Source organism: Heterocephalus glaber, unplaced genomic scaffold, assembly GCF_053883595.1.
Source record: "Heterocephalus glaber isolate CG9 unplaced genomic scaffold, H.glaber_assembly_v1.0 deba00001454, whole genome shotgun sequence".
NCBI classification, from domain to species: Eukaryota; Metazoa; Chordata; class Mammalia; order Rodentia; family Bathyergidae; genus Heterocephalus; species Heterocephalus glaber.
The window spans coordinates 4067721-4084093 of record NW_028258303.1 but is presented as its reverse complement, the minus strand read 5'-3'; the positions used below and the strand labels follow the sequence as shown (position 1 = coordinate 4084093).

Here is a 16373-nt window from a genome sequence, read left to right as displayed (position 1 = left end):
GCATTTGTTATTACTCGATTTCTGATGATAGCCATTCTTTCTGGGGTAAGATGGTGTCTCCCTATAGTTTTAGTTTACATTTCTCTGGCGGCCAGCAATGCTGAGCACATTTTCATGTATTTAATGGCCATCTGTACTTAGTGTCTATTCATTTTGGTTACCGATTTTTTTGTTTGGATCTTTTATTTTGGGACGGTCTAATTTTTTTGATTTCTTTATTCTTGGTGTTAGTCCTCTGTCCATGGAATAGCTAGCAAAAATATTTTTCCTATTCTGTAGGTTGTCTCTTCACTCTGCTGTTTCTTTGCTGTGCAGAAGTTTTTAAATTTGATATGATCCCATTTCTTGATTGCCACTGAGGTTCTCTTCAGAGAGTCCTTCCTATGCCTATGCCTTCAGAAGTAGTACCATATTAAGTGTTCCTGTTTTAACATTTAGATCTTTGATCCTTTTTGATATTAGTTTAGTACATGGTGAAATATATGGGTCTAGTCTCAATCTTCTGCATGAGGATATCCAATTTCGCTAGCACCATTTACAAAAGAGCTTATCATTCCTCTAATGTATGTTTTTGGCTTCTTTGTCAAAGATCAAATGTCTGTATGTGCTTGGGGCTGTTTCTGCTTCTTTTATTCTGTTTCACTGATTCACATGCCTGTTTTTGTGCCAGTACCAACCTGCTTTAATCACTGTAGCTTTATAGTATAACTTCAAGTGTGGGGTTTTGATGTCACATACTTTGGTTTTGTTACCCAGGATTGCTTTTGCTATTCTGGGTCTCTCTTGATTGGTTCCATTTAAACTTTAGGATTGTTTTCTCTACCTCTGTGAGAAATGATTTTAATACAGTGTTTTGATTGGGACTGTATTAAATCTGTATATCAGTTTTGGAAGAATAGGAATTTTGGTTATGTTGGTTCTACCTATTCAGGAACAGGGATAATTTTCTATTTTCTGATGTCCTTCTCAATTTTCTTTTTCAGTCTCAAGTAATTTTCATCGTAAAGGTCTTTCACTTCTTTAATTAGGTCTCATGAGAGTTTTGTGGCACATTCTAGGTTCAAACTATAATGTCTACAAATACAGATAAAAATTAAAGCTCTGATTTTTACAAATTCATTGAAAATTATTTTGACAAAACCAACTTTTCTCTCTGTGTAGAACAGAGAGAGAAGGGAAGAAGGAAATGCCTACCCCAAACAACATGCAAAAAAGCTCATCATGTTAGTGTGTCTCTTGCCCAGGGACAGCCCGAGAAGCTCCGTCTGACACCTCTGAAAGGTGACCACGGTCTGCAATGTGCATGCTGAGGCTGCATAGGCCACAGTTTGAAACCCAGTCACATCACCATCTTTCACCTGTGAGCCCAGACAATGTAGAGAGATGGCAAGGAGAAAATGCCAGCAAAAAGATCTCCCTTTGATATTTAAGCAGGGAGGTTGCTAATACTATACCAGCTTTCAAAAGATATGCATGTTCACAGTCCAAGTTTTAAAAAAAATTGATTTACATTTATTAAAAATGTTCATTCCCTCAGCAATGCTACTTCAATATGCAGATTTACTAAAATTATATTTTAGAAAACAAAATCCTGGCAATGTATTAGTCTGTTACTATGAATTCAAGTATTCACCAATGGTTTATATCTCAGTAGGCTATTCCAGCAGAAATTCAAATCTCTAAATTCCACAGAATGATAAGATAGTCATGTTGGTTGTTTTTTTGTTTTAGACCTCATAGGGTTTTATGACTATTAAAATACATATTGAATATGAAAAGATTTTAGAAGATTATAAAGCACAAAACCAATATAATAAATTACTACAACTATGTCTATTATCACTCAGTTCTGGAATAAAAGATACTCATATGTATACATGTTCAGTACTTTTTTCTCTTACAGACTTTTGCCATATGGCTCCTAAACATAATAATCCTTATTTTTCACACAGGATTTCAGGTTAATTGCTGTTTTTCAAACTCTTCCATGACCCTTTAGAGGTCTGTCAAACCTGCTACCCTCTGGGTGGACACATTTGTATTATAATGAAAACTATTAAAAAGGAAGTTCTACTACTTATAAACATTACGTATATTATATATTTTATATGTGGCCCAAGACAGTTCCTTTTCACTCAGTGTGGCCCAGGCAAACCAGGTGCGTCCTGCCCATGGGCTGAGGTTGAACATGCTTGTGCTGGAGAGGGTGATGAAATCTATGTAAGGGATTTGAAGCCAGTGTTTCTGGTGCCACACACCTACAGTCCCAGCACTTGGGAAAGCTGAGGCAAGAGACTGCAAGTTCAAACCCAGCCTGGATAATAACTTAGTGACTGCGAGACCTTGTCTCAAAATAAAAAATAAAAAGGGCTGAAATACAACTCAGTAGCAGAGAACACCTGCATTCAACCCTTAGTATCATACACACACAAAATAAATCTCTCTCTCTCACACACACACACACACACACACACACAAAAGCCAGAGTTAAAAATACGCAATTGAACAGAAAATATAAATATATCTGACATCATGTTATGTATGTTGTCTGTGTTTGTATACAGACATGTATTTATATGTATTTGTGTGAGAGGAGGTGGGTATTTGTCAGTTGATCATGACATAAGCACATTCTTTAATTATGGATCATAGTAAAAAAGGTCTGCAAGGCACTGGGAAGGAGAATAGCACTGTGGGTAAGCACAGGGTTTGGTGCAGACTCAACTGTACCACTTGAGTGTGTGACCTTGAGCACATTGCTTAACCTCTCCTTAGTTTCGTCAGCTGAAAAATGGGTATAAAGTGGTAAGTAACTATTTTACAGAGTTACAAAGGAAGGAGCACCTATAAAATCCTTAACATCATTCCTGGCATGTAGTCAAGTGCCCAAAAGAAAGGAATTCCCTACCTCACATTTCCCCACATATTAGTAAGTTTATTATGGTATGCAAAGACTTGGCATGATCTTTATTAGACAAACATAACTGAGTGAGAATGGCACTTACAAGTTTGGGAAGACTAATAATTGAAGGTGAAGTTTCATAAAGAGTAATCCAAGGTCTACTATGGTGTGCTTGATACTCGGGTGAGACCCTGGAGTCTGTAGCCATAACAAGCCCATGGCTTTATGCACAGAACTGAAGTCTGTGATCATACATGGATCACTTGCTTGTTTGGGAATGGCCCCCACAGTGTGCCTGGCACTCTGCTAGGCACTAAAAGCATTCCAAGAAGGCCTGAGTCCGGGAGACACCAGGGAGATTTGATTTCTACTGTTAACTCCTACCACCTGGCTCAGAATGGGGCCCTATGGGTGACTCCACAGTGTTAGCAAGGCTCACTTCTTACTGGCTGACAGTGGACATTTCTATTGCAGGACCTGAAGCTGCTGCATACCTAGAAGCCACATAATATAAATGGGAGAAAGCTGGGCATAAGATTTCTTTTTTCTTGAAACATGCTCCTTACTGGAGTTACTTTTGCTATTTAAATTGCAATAGAGCCCTGGTTATAAAACCAATTCACTTCTCCTTATCTTGCTGCTCAGTTCTGGCCACAGCAGCCTATAAGAATGTAGGCTCTGGGGTCATACATTTGATTGTTAATAAAAGTTGGAAATTAGATTTTTATGATTCTGTTCTTCTAATTATATATTTTATCAATTCCTTAAAACTTTGTCAAAATAGTTGTCTGGGATAGTGTTTTGAAGGCCAAATCAAAAATTTGGTGTGGCCTGCAGATTGACACTTGAAACCACTGGTCTAGCAAGTCCAGTGCTGAAAGTGCTAACAGTTTATATTTCTTAGTTTTTTCCCCTAAGACAATCCTCCAAACTTATCCCCACAGCTATCCTGCTTCTAACTTTCAGACACATAATCAGGAAAGCTAACCAAGAGGTTAGACTTATTTTACTGCTATTATTGCAACATAATATTTTCTGAATTAGTATTTTAGTAATCTACACTTCCTTACCTACTATGGCAAAATTCCTGGTTTAAAACAACAGAAACAGAATTTGAAATCTGCTTTCTTGGGTCATAATCAAAGAATCACCAGGACTGAGCTTTCTCTGGAGACTTTCAGGAAGAGATCATGGTTTGTCACTTTCAGTTTCTGGTGGCTGCCAGCATTCTATGGCTTGCAGCTGCATCCCTCCCATCTCTGCCTCCATGGTTACATTGTCTTTTCAGTTTCTGTCTGTATCAAACTTCCCTCTGCCTTTCTCTTATAAAACACTCATAATGCCATTTAGAGCCCACCTGGGTAATCCAGAATAATCTCCCTATCTCAAAATCCTTAATCCCATCTGTAAATTCTTTTTGCCATGTAAGGTAACATTTAAAAATTCCAGAGGTTAGCACCCAATGCATTTGGGGGTCATAATTCAGCTTACTATGATGGCTACCAGCACAGAGCCTAGGCCCACCCCTCCCACAGGTTTAATCTTGGTTCTGCACTGAATGAGATTTCAGTGCTTTATCACAAACAAAATGATAATAGTTACACTTATCACATAAGAGTTATTGTGAAGATTACCTGTCAAGTGTCCAGAGTTCATGGCTGTACCATTCATTCATTTATTCATTTTCAAGAGTCCAAGCTACAAGTATCAGAATTGAGATTCTTGCTTCCCTAACTGAGACCATCTTGACAAAATAGCCCCAGATGTCATGAACTTCTGTACTTAGAAGCGATTCTTGTTGTAGTGATCTTTGGCTGGCTGTCTTTTATACTTTCCAATACAGGCTCAATTTTGCTCTAAGCAAATTCAGCTGCTTTTCTATGATTCTCATTTCATACTTTCTGATTACTTTTCAATTAATTCTCTACCCACACTCAATGAACAGAATTACTGAAAACACTCTAATTTTTCTTTTAAAAAAGAACGGTTTCAATATATTTTCCAAGTGCTTCTCAAGCAAATAAAATAATTCCATGGTTACATGAAACACTAATACTTGTGTTCTTAAAGGGAAAAAAATGTACTTCCAATAATGATGGAAGGAGATAATTATGTTGTCATAGTAGAGTAGAATTTATGCTTAAATCACCAAATCTGACTCTTAATAGGGAGTAACTGCTGTGAACCAACCAGTGAGGCATATTTGGGGAGAACTGGATTAGTCTTCAGAGATTTGGGCACTTATTAAAAGTGAAAAATACCTGACCTTAGGCTGCAGAACCTTAAAAAGTTTAAGGTTTACTTATTCAGGAATGGGATACCTGATTTTTGCTGAAAAATTTAACAAGTCACAAAAATATTGTTATATTAAGTAATTCATTTGGTTTTTAAATCTAAGGGATATATTTTTAAAATTAAATGGAATATTGTTTATTTGCCTTTTCTTCTCAGTGTAAATGATATAATAAACAAAAATCAGCCAACCAACAAAAATCAACTACATGCAGTTCCTTCTATGGTTAGATGGAAAAGTCCAGAATTGCTGCATGCTTCTGCATTTCTGCCATTCTGTGTAGTGACCTAGATTGCGTAGGGAAAAGTTTTTTTAAAAATTCAGACTCATCATTTTCTTAGCAGTTGACTTGGGCAAGTGACCTCATGTTCCTTCTCCTGTTTTGTTCTGCATAAAAAGGATAACAACAGGGTCCACCGGGGATTCTTGTGAGAGTGACAATGGTTGCATAAGAGCGAGGGAGGACAGCTGGGCTGTGGGTAAGAGCACTTTATGCTGACTACCAGGACACAGGTATTTTAAGAAGAAGGAATGACCATGGTAGATCTTTTCTTTGTTTTTTGCTTTATAGCCTTAGTGTGCTTTTTTAGAACTCAAGTTTTTGTGCAGCCTTAGGAATGGACCCTGAAAACATTCAGTATCTCACCATTCTCATCCATGGATGCAGGTCAGGGGGAGGCTGTGCCGCTGTGTCCTCAGCTGGGTCCAGCCTGGCATCCCTCCCCACACTGGGGTAGTTCAAACTGAGAAATCCCAAGTGCACATGGTCCCTGCAGAAGGGACGCGCACTGCAATTTCAGCCATCCTTCTTTATTTCTTGACTTTGGGGCATTTATAGGACAAATACATTTGTATTCAGATAGTCTTGCTAAAGGGCTTTCTAAAAAAATTTTTTAGAGCTAGAACTCCAAATGATATCCATTACAGAGAAGAGGGAGAAAGAAGAAAACCCATATAAGTCACTCTTTTATATTCACATTGCATCTTTAGTTTCAGGGAAAAAATGATTATATGTCATCACAATATTTTTAAGGTATGTCTTAGGGATAAATAATAAGAACCATGCCAACTTTATGGATGAGAAACCTGACATACCAAAATGTTAAGGTTCTTTTCTCAGAGTACAAAAAAAGAAAGAATGCAATGATGGTAGATAAGATTTTTTTGCAAATAAGCATTTTAGCCAAAAACTTCCCTTTTCATATGTCATAAAGCACACTTAAATGTCATGTTTTAGCCCAATGGGTTATCAGCCCTGCCTGTAACATATGGATAGATGATTTCCTCCAAAATGCTACTTTATGAGACAGTGTTCTATCAAATGGTTGTCTACTTCTCCAAATAAATATGGATTATAAATGCCTATGGCTTTGTCGGGCCTCCAAGAACCTCAGGGGCTTCTGTTCATAAACAAAGGCAAATATGTTTAGAAAAATATAGACTGTCACCATCAGGTACATGGTATAGTTCTCACTGTGAAATAGAAATGCCACAATAAACTACCTAAGATTATACAACTTTTGACAGATTTATGAAACACAGAAACTTGTAGAAATTTCTCTCTTACCTAAAAATGTCTAAATTGTATAATTAATCTCATCTTATTTGAAATATGGCCTATGTTGCTTATGATTGCATAAGGGATTGGACCTCCCACTCAGAAAATGCACCTAACAGTTCTTTCTTCTGGTGATGGGAATCTGCTGAGTTCTACCAAGATATTTCCTATCAGATCACTAGATATTGGTCATGGTGGGACTACATCATATAGAATGCCTATTTATAAAGGAAGGCATGATCTGGTTTAATCATATAATATTTTATTTTATACCAAGCTTTATAGACAGGTAGAAAATGGAAAAGCATCTATAAGCAGTCACAGTAATTCACAAGATTACATATGTATTTAATTGGAGATACTTAGAGATAGGATGAAAATCATTCCCTCCTTTGTAATTTGCACTGAGTACCTCCACAGTGTCAGGCATTATCTGAGGCATTTTGGATTCATCGAGGAACAAATCAAACAAATCCTTTGCCCTGGTGGATCTTACTTTCTAAGGGGATGGGTGGTATAGAACACAAATCATGAACCTAATAAGTGAATGCATGAATAGTAGGCTAGCAATTAGTAAATGCTATGAAGCAAAGGAATAAGAACAATAAGGCAATGGAAGGGGACCAGGAGATGGAGGGAGGGGGAAGGAAGAGAAGGAGAGGAAAGGAAAGTACAAAGAATGAAGATGTCTTAGGTACACGCACCAACTCCTAATGAAAAAATGTAAACATGTATGAAAACATGTGCTAAAAAAATAAAAATGGAAACAAAACAAAAACAAAACACAAGCAAACAAAAAAGAAGGCAGTGAGAGTTAAGCAAGGGGAGCATAGAGACCACCCACTCCAGCTCACATCTTTGAATGCCTTGGAAAAGCAAACCATTTTATTAGATGAGCAGCTGGCTGGCATTGCATAGCAGCACCACCCTGCTCCATCATATGCTTTCAATTTCACTCCCTTTACTCACAGTCTTCATTTATTCAGCACCAACCACTTGCAAAGCATCTGTGTAGATGGTGGGGATATAATGAGGAAGAGAATAGAGTGCCTGCCTTTGGGAAGCTTGTATTCTGGGAAGGAATTGGTCAACTTAAAAGAAAACAAATAATGATAAGGAAAATTGCTACCAAGTGAACAAAGCAGGCCTGGAATTAGGAGGGAGCCAGGGTTGGGTTCCAACAGAACCCCCTGAATAGGTGTCACCTGAGTGGGGATCTGAATGAAAGAAGAATGTGAGCCAGATAGGGCAAGGGAGGGATGTTTCGCATGGGAAGGATCAGCTCTTGCAAATCAGCATGTCTGGAATGAGCGTACTGTCTTCCGCAAGGTAGGAAATGGATGTGGTTAGAGGAGGCCAAGTAGTGAGGAGAGAAGCAGGAAGTCAAGGTCCTTCCAGACTTCTGTGTTATTAATAACAGTGAGCTTATACATCGTGTGCACCTGGGAAACAAGAGGTTTCTGTGAACCACCCAACATAAACATTCTTCTCGCCTCCTCCCTTATTTGTATGTGCTGTGCCAGTTTAAAGCATGGGCTTGGTTCCTGGGCTGAATCATTTGTCCATATTCCAGCTCTGTACCTTCAGGCAGGATTTTTCATCTCCTTTTGCCTTCAATATCCATATCTATTAAAACGGGGATAACAATAACACTCGTCCCACACACCCACACAGGCAATGCAAGGACAAGGGCTGGTTGAGCTGCTTCCTCGAAAGAGATTGGAACAGCATTTGTGTTCTTAAACCTACTTGTGCAGCACTAGCCCCATGTGGTGTTGGAGGCCTTCCCTTGAGGTGGGCCTTCACTGAGAAGTCCTAAGTGTCAAACACTCGATCTCAAAATAGGCCCCCAAAATACCCCAAAAACCTAAAAAACCAGCACTTGTTTATGCTGGCTTGAATATCAGACTAAATGAAGTACCTCATTCATTTCATTTGCTTCTACTTTCTGCAGTGAGGCTACTAGAAGAGTGTGCATCACCTGTGTGGCTGTCACTATGTCTCCTGGACACCGCTGCCCCAGACAGACCATCTACTAAGCACTTACATGCTCACCATCATGAACAAGGTTGACCTAAACCCTCAGGTGGCCGAGGAGGTCATTCTGATCACAGGGAAAAGGTCGAGAGTGCTGTGAGAGGAGGGCATAAAGGGCGACCTTCATCATCCTTAATTCTTTGCAGAACTATCTTATTGCTCTCTGTAGCCAGTGCCCTTTGTGGCACTGGCTGTGATTTACTGGTTTGCACACATGACAAAGAGGAATCCTGAGGGGGCGCTCCTGCCATCCCCAGGAAGATGGATTCTCTGTGCGTGTAAATCTCACTGTCACACGTGAATTGTAGGAGAAGGGTGACTCCATGGCATTCTCCTCCATCCTCAGGCATGGAGAAAATGATGATCTAATGCTGTGTGAATCAGAAGAAAATTTCAGCCTCTATGATAGACAGTCCAGGCTTGGGGTGTGAAAAGACTTGTAGTTTTTACAGTCTGCTTAGTTTGGCTAAGTTTCATAACCAACATATAAAGTTATTCAAACTATTCTTTAATCATGCACACCTATTATTCACTGAGCACTTGCTTTGTGAATTCACTTGGCACTACAGTATGCCACATCCTTTACAAATTTTCTCATTTCATCTTAAAATAGCCCTATCATTTTCATTTCATGGTTGATGAAACGAAGGCCCAGAGAGGTTAAGTAAGTTGACCAAGGTCTTATTCATCAGTGATGCGATTAGGATTCGAACTTATGTCAACCTGGCCCAAGGTGAGTACTCTGAACACCTCAACTTGGGTGCTTGTTACACACCACCTCCCTCCCCCAAAGGACAACACCACAGCTTTATCAATGACAGCCCAGTCCCCAGCAGCAGCAAGACTGCAGCCAAAAGCGCTTCTGAAGACAGACACTGCAGCCATTTTGCCCTACCTTCCACCTTGGGGTTCTCTTATTGGCCTACAACAAGAAACACTTGAGAAACAAGCCCTGCCCAGTGGCAGCTGAATGCCATTAGAACTCTGCTCAGGACACTCACCGTAGCGCCCCCTTGAGTGTTCTCAGCAGAAATCTCTCTCCCTGAGGGGGAAGCTCCCTGCCCTCTGGGAAGTGAGTCAGATCATACAGCAGGCCTGTTGTGTCTTCAGCTTTAGTCTCGCTAAATTCTACCTTTCAAATTTCCATCTCTTTCCTCTGCCCTGATCATCTCACAAATTAATTTTTCATTTTATATAGTTTTAAAATCTAAAATATCATTAACAAACTTAAATAATGGTCACTATTCATTTCTGCTTTATAAACTTGTAAAAATAGAACTTTTTCAAGAAAGAGGGACCCCATCATAGAACACTTAAGGAGTATAAATCTAATTAGGTGGAAGGTAATTGCACTTATCTAACCTTGGCGCCATGGTTATCTGCACCTGTGACAAATGTGAACATTAATTGCTATTTCTGTGACGGCCGTCTGTCAAGTAATACAGGCAAAACCCGTGGCTCATGTGATGCAGGGAGGACTAAGAATTCCACAGGTTTTCTGTAGCATTAGTGAGGCCTGCTTGGTAGGGTGTAACCTTGACAGACAGAATTGAAATTTAACCTTTTTTGGTTTTCACTATGATATATATCAAAATGAGTACATCTTACATGGGTAGCACTGCTTGGTCACACATGAGTTCTGTTAATTTTGAAGTTGTAGTAAAACCACTCTGGCGTATCACAGGAGGGAAAAGGTGACAGGGATCACTTCATCTCTTTCTAGGGAAGAGTTTATTTTCTTATTACTTGACAATGTCAAACTATGTTTAAAAGCCATAAATGAAATAGAAAATAGAATACATTACAAAGAAAGAAGGGGGTTTATAGGTATATGTATCTAATTTTACATGGAAAATATATATACACATATTTATATATAAGAAATGTAAATTTTTAAAAACTTTTTATTAGCACCTCTTAATTTTACAAAATATTGGGTTTAATTGCATATATTTTGATCATACTTCTCCCCCTCCAAACTCCAGACTTCTGAGGCTGTCCTTTACTGCATTTGCACGAAGCTCAGTTTCTCCATTTCCCCATCCTACTGCCTTTGTTCCTCCTCACAATATCCCTGTTTCTAAGATGGCTCCTCACTCCATTTCCTGCACGCATGTCTCTCAGTGTCCACCTCCCAGTCTATTACGTAGACTCTATTTTACTTCTTTCACCTAAGATAAAGGGTGAATCTCCTTAGACAAACCCAAAGAGGAAAGGTTAATATACAGTATTTTAATAATCATCACAAGGAATTCTTTACACTGGTTCTAATTAAAAAATATTCTTCAAACATTTAGGACATTCTAGGCATTGTTTTAAGCCCCGAAGATATAAGGTTAAGTAAAACAGAATTCTTGATCACAAGAAAGTCGCTGACATACAACACAATCATTACAACAAATGAATTCACGTGAGTCAAGCCTGATAGTAAAAGTATGGACAAACTGTTCTGAAAATAGACAGAGAAGAACATACTATCCTCCACCCAGGAGGCATGAATGGCTTCACCAGAGCAATCTGACAGAAATCTCCAAAAGGCACAGGCGTTTCGAACCATCTATTCTCCTCTTCTTCATATCCCACACCCAAACTCTCAGCAACAGCTCTTACTGCTTCCTTTCCATGTCTCCAGAATCTCAATCTCCTTGCTCTGCTGTTTCCATGCTGCAGCACTCTCACATGCTCAAAACCACCACCTCCTAGCTGATGTTCCTGCTGCTACCCTTTCCTTTCTCCACAGTCTCTTCTCCACAGCAGTTAAGGGACTCTAATGGAAGTCAGGTGGAGTTCTGTGCTGAAAAGACTCCAAAGTGTTTCCATCTCATGCTAAATCCAAAGACAGCACCACAGGTAGAGACCAGCACCTCCACTCTTCCCTTGGTCCCAGATCATTCTACTTGCCCCATGAAGGCATCTCCTGTCAGTACTCTTCAGTCCCTCAGGCCTTACTGTGCATCCTGGGAGCTGCAAGCACCCACCTGCCTCAGGTGATTCTACCTGCTGGTTGCTGTTCCCCTGGCTTGATCCTTCCCTCCTTGCCTTCTGGTTTACTCAGCTGTCAGTTTCTTCAGGAAAGTTCCTGACCACTTCCTCCCAGCACCATACATTCCCTTTCCTTGCATTTTTTCATAGAACCAACCTTTTGCTCCTTACATGATAATTACTTATTTTATCTGCAGTTTGCCTCTCCGCAACAGAATGTAAACTCCAGGATGGCAAGGATGGGCATGTGTTTTGTTTCTAGGACATTCCCAATACCCACCATTGTCTAAGAACAGAATAAATTCTTATGAAACATTTTTTGGATAAACTAATATTTAAAAAGTATGAAAGAAAGACAAGGGTAAAGCCCTTAGGCATAAACAATTGTTAAAAGGCTTGGAGATCAAAGAATTTCTAATCTAATGTGACTAAAATGGAGAAACCCTCAGTGGTCAGAGCTAAGAGCACACAGATGGAAATCAGGATACCTGCTGGTTAAAGGCTGACCTCCCTCCCCCAGTTCTTACGCTGAACCCCCAGACCTCAGGGTGTCAGAATGTGACTATTTTTGGGAACAAGTCCTCTGAAGATGTGACTGATTTCAAATGAGGCTGTTAAGATGGACCCTAATCCAGTCTGATAAGTGTCCTTCTAGGAACAGGAAATGATGCACACAGAGACACACAAGATGTGCACACAGAGGGAAAGACTCAGAGTGTGTGGGCATCTACAAGCCTCGGAGTGGTCTCAGAAGAAAATGAACCTGCTGAGGTCTTTATCTTGGACTTCTAACCTTCAAAATTGGAAGAAAGAAAATTTCTGTTCTTTAATCCATCCAGTTGCTGATATTTTGATGAGGAATTTTGGTTTTTCTCTTGTGAGTCCCTGTACAATTTGAAGGAGGGTGAAAGCATGACCAGAGGAGACCAGAGCTGTAGGAAGCCTCCATTTGTGGTGATGTGGAAGAAGGAAAGACTTGAACCCTGGAGACTAAATGGGGAGTGTTTCCAAGAGATCAGATCTACTTCAAGGAGATGCAAGAAACGAGAATACAATTGGGAGCAGAAACAGTGCCTAGAGTCAATGACACATGAGACATGTGACAGTGGTACCCACCACACAATAGAATTAAATGCAAAAGGATCAGAAAATAAAACATGAATTTCAGTGGTGTCTCCCCTGTGCGAAAAAGCTTCTCAATAAGGACCCCTAAGACAGGCTCTAGCTGCTGTCCTGCTCCCAGAATCGCTGGTACTGCTGAGAAAGGGTTAGGCAAGAGCAGCAGGCTCATCACTCTCAAGGATAAAGTGCACTTTTATATACCAGAGTCTGGGAGGTCTGCAATGGAGAACCATTGGCAACTCTGCTCACAAAAAGCATTCTCCTATCTGTTTGATGGTGAAACCCTTTTTGTGTGGGTGAAGCACTTTTAACCTCTTTGTAAACATGAATACTCTAAAAATTAATCCAAGTGCTGTGTTCCAAAGCACCAAAACAGTTCTAAAACAAGCATGAACTGGGTAATAATCTCCTTTTCTAGTAAGAACACTATTTAACATTGTCCTAACAAGTTGGCAGAATGAACTCAAAAAAGAATCTATTTGGTTTTCTCATAGCCTAATTACTAGCAGTTTTGAAAAATCAGTCTTTTGAAAATGGCACAAATTCTTCCATATCCCTAAAGGAAAAGTACTCAGTGCCTTAAGAAAAAAAAAAAAAAATTCTCGTGATTTAATGTGTCCCTCAAATACAGAAATCTGGGAGCAGATTTTGACCAAGAATTTTGACCAGAGTTCTCTGACACTTGATCAGCTGCCGTCTAAACTTCTTACACCCCTTCAGTGTCTGCTGCCTGAGGTGTCTGTGTGCAGGGACTCACATGCAATGCGCACATAGGCCTTTCGGCTCTTCGTGGTGCCTGCTGAGCTCCAGGCCACACACTGGCACCAGTAGTCTTCGGGCCCAAAGAGTTCTTCCACTTGCTGGCGAGAAATCTCAATGCTCACTTCCCGGACAATGAGACCTGAGGAAAGAAAGGAAGGCTCAAGTCAAGAGAAGCCTGCACTGATGAACTAGAAGACGCTATTCTTCCCTCACTGGACTCTAGATGCTGCGGGTCAACACCCAGATATGGTCTTGCTCATGCCATCTGATTTTCTGCTGGTTGCATTTACTTTACCGAACAGCTTTCTCATTCTCTTATTTGCAATTTCAAACCTTCCAAGCTCATTTGAAGATCAAAGTGGAGTATCACTCTGCAAAATAGCACCTTTCCCCAATGTGCTAATATTTACCTCCCATCCACTTATATCCTTCTGTATATTCAAAAGGGAACTTGGATTTCATATCTTCTAAGGATTCTATTTCAATTACTTGGTTGAAGCTAAGATGCTCTGTTTTACACACAATGTTACCATAGCTAAATCTTCCTAACTCTTCATAGGAAATGAAAGAGAATAATCTAAATCTGTAATCTAATCCTTCTACTTTAACAATTAAAATTACTTTAACAGTTTTGTTTTAATTATAATAACATTATTTTTCTTGAAAGAAAAATGAGCTTCAATTAACAAACCTCTGGTATCCTATTTAAAGAATATATGGCTTTAAAGTTTAATGTTTAATGTTCAGAGAGTCCAAATGTTTCTCTGTAATTGCAGTGTGACTAAAATCTTGTTAAATTGCTTAAAGCTAAAAAGCTGAAATAATTAGAATTTATTTCATAGCATTATATAATCCTGAATAACCAAAATTGAACTAAAACCTGGTTTTATCATTTCAGGGAAATTTATCTTATGGTATCAAGGCTGTTTCAGAGATTCATTCTGCAGTATACCTCTTTGGACTGAGAAAGAGGGATCATTTAAAAAATATATTGAGAAATGCAACTACCAGCTCTCCTGGTGACTAAATGCACACATTTTTGGAGTGCAGCATCCACTGAGAGAACCAGCAGAACATTGACAGGGAGTAGAATTTACTTTGGGACAAGGGTGGAAACAGTAAAAGTGATTAAATGAATTTCTTTGTACTTGTTTATATTCATTCATTCAATAAATACTTATTAAGTATTAATTATATAAAAGATATTTACCAGGCATTTGTGAAATTCTAATGAATAAGATAGTGATCATCTTCAATGAACTTCTGTTATTGTGAAGAGAGTACATGTTAATAATTGTATCATTTTACAAGGTCAACACTCAAAAAACAATAGCCTTCTTATACACAAATAACAGACTCACTGAGAGAGAAATTAGGGAAACAATTCCTTTTACAATACCATCCAATAAAATTAAATAACTAGGAATCAATCTAACAAAGGAAGCCAAAGAGCTGTACACTGAAAACTACAGCACTCTGAAAAAAGAGAATGAAGAGGATATAAGACAATGGAAAGACATCCCTTCTTCCTGGGTAGAAAGAAACAATATAGTGAAAATCGCCATACTTTCAAAACTACTATATAGATTTAATGCAATGTCGATTGAAATTCCAACAATACTTCACAGAACTAGAGAAAACAATCCAAAAATTCATTTAGAACAAGAAGAGACCGAGAATAGCAAAAGCAATTCTAGGCAACAGAGACATGGCAGGGGTATCACAATCCCCAACTTGAAACTATACTACAAAGCTACTGTGATAAAACAGCATGGTACTGGCAAAGAAACAGACCTGAGGATCAGTGGAACAGATTAGAAGATGCAGAAACAACTCCAGACATACTCAGCCACCTCATCTTTAACAAAGGAGCCAAACACCGTCATTGGAGGAAAGATAGCCTTTTTAATAAATGGTGTTGGAAAAACTGGATTTCAACCTGCCAAAGATTAAAACTAGACCCAGTGATAGCACCATGCACTAAACTGAGATCAAAGTAGATTAAACATCTAAATATTAAAACAGAAACACTAAACTTCATGGAAGATAGGTAGAACTCTTGAAGACATTGGGTTAGGAAAAGACTTTATGAACAAAACCTCAGTAGGATGGGAACTAGCACAACAACTGGGATCTCATCTTATTAAAAAGCTTCTAAGGGCTGGGGAATTAGCTCAGTGGTTCCGCTGCCTGCCTTGCAAGAGCAAAGTCCTGAGTTCCATCTCCAGTACCAAAAAAAAAAAAACCTTCTGCACTGCAAGAGAAACCAACAACAGAGTTAAGGGACAACCTACAATGTGGGAAAAATTTTTTAGCAGCTGTACCTCAGACAAAGCACTACTATCTGGAATATATAAAGAATTTTAAAAAATCAGACACCCCAAATTCAAAGACCCAATTCAAAAACTGGCATCTGAAATTAACAGATATTTCTCAGACAAAGAAGTAAAAGCAGCAAATAACCATAGGAAAAAATGTTCAGCATTACTGGTCATTCGACAGATGTAGATGAAAACAACACTGAGATTCCTCCTCACCCCAGAAAGAATAGCTGCTATCAAGAAATCAACCAATAACAAATGCTGGTGGGGGTGTGGGGAGAAAGGAACACTTTTCCATTGTTGGTGGGAGTGCAGACTGGTGCAACCACTGTGGAAATCAGTATGGAGACACCTCAAAGAAATAGGGATACAGGTCCCTTTGACCCAGCTATTCCC

General features: G+C 39.1%; 1 protein-coding gene across 3 annotated transcripts in view; it reads right to left on the bottom strand.

The window, feature by feature from the left end:
- The window catches only part of Unc5c (unc-5 netrin receptor C), a 385500-nt gene that overhangs the window by 112760 nt on the left and 256367 nt on the right, over window positions 1-16373 (bottom strand). For all 3 annotated transcript variants that reach the window (XM_004848093.4, XM_004848094.4, XM_087215813.1), the window contains exon 3: window positions 13652-13795. In XM_004848093.4, coding sequence (XP_004848150.1) covers window positions 13652-13795 — 144 coding nt within the window. The remainder of the gene's footprint in view (window positions 1-13651; window positions 13796-16373) is intronic.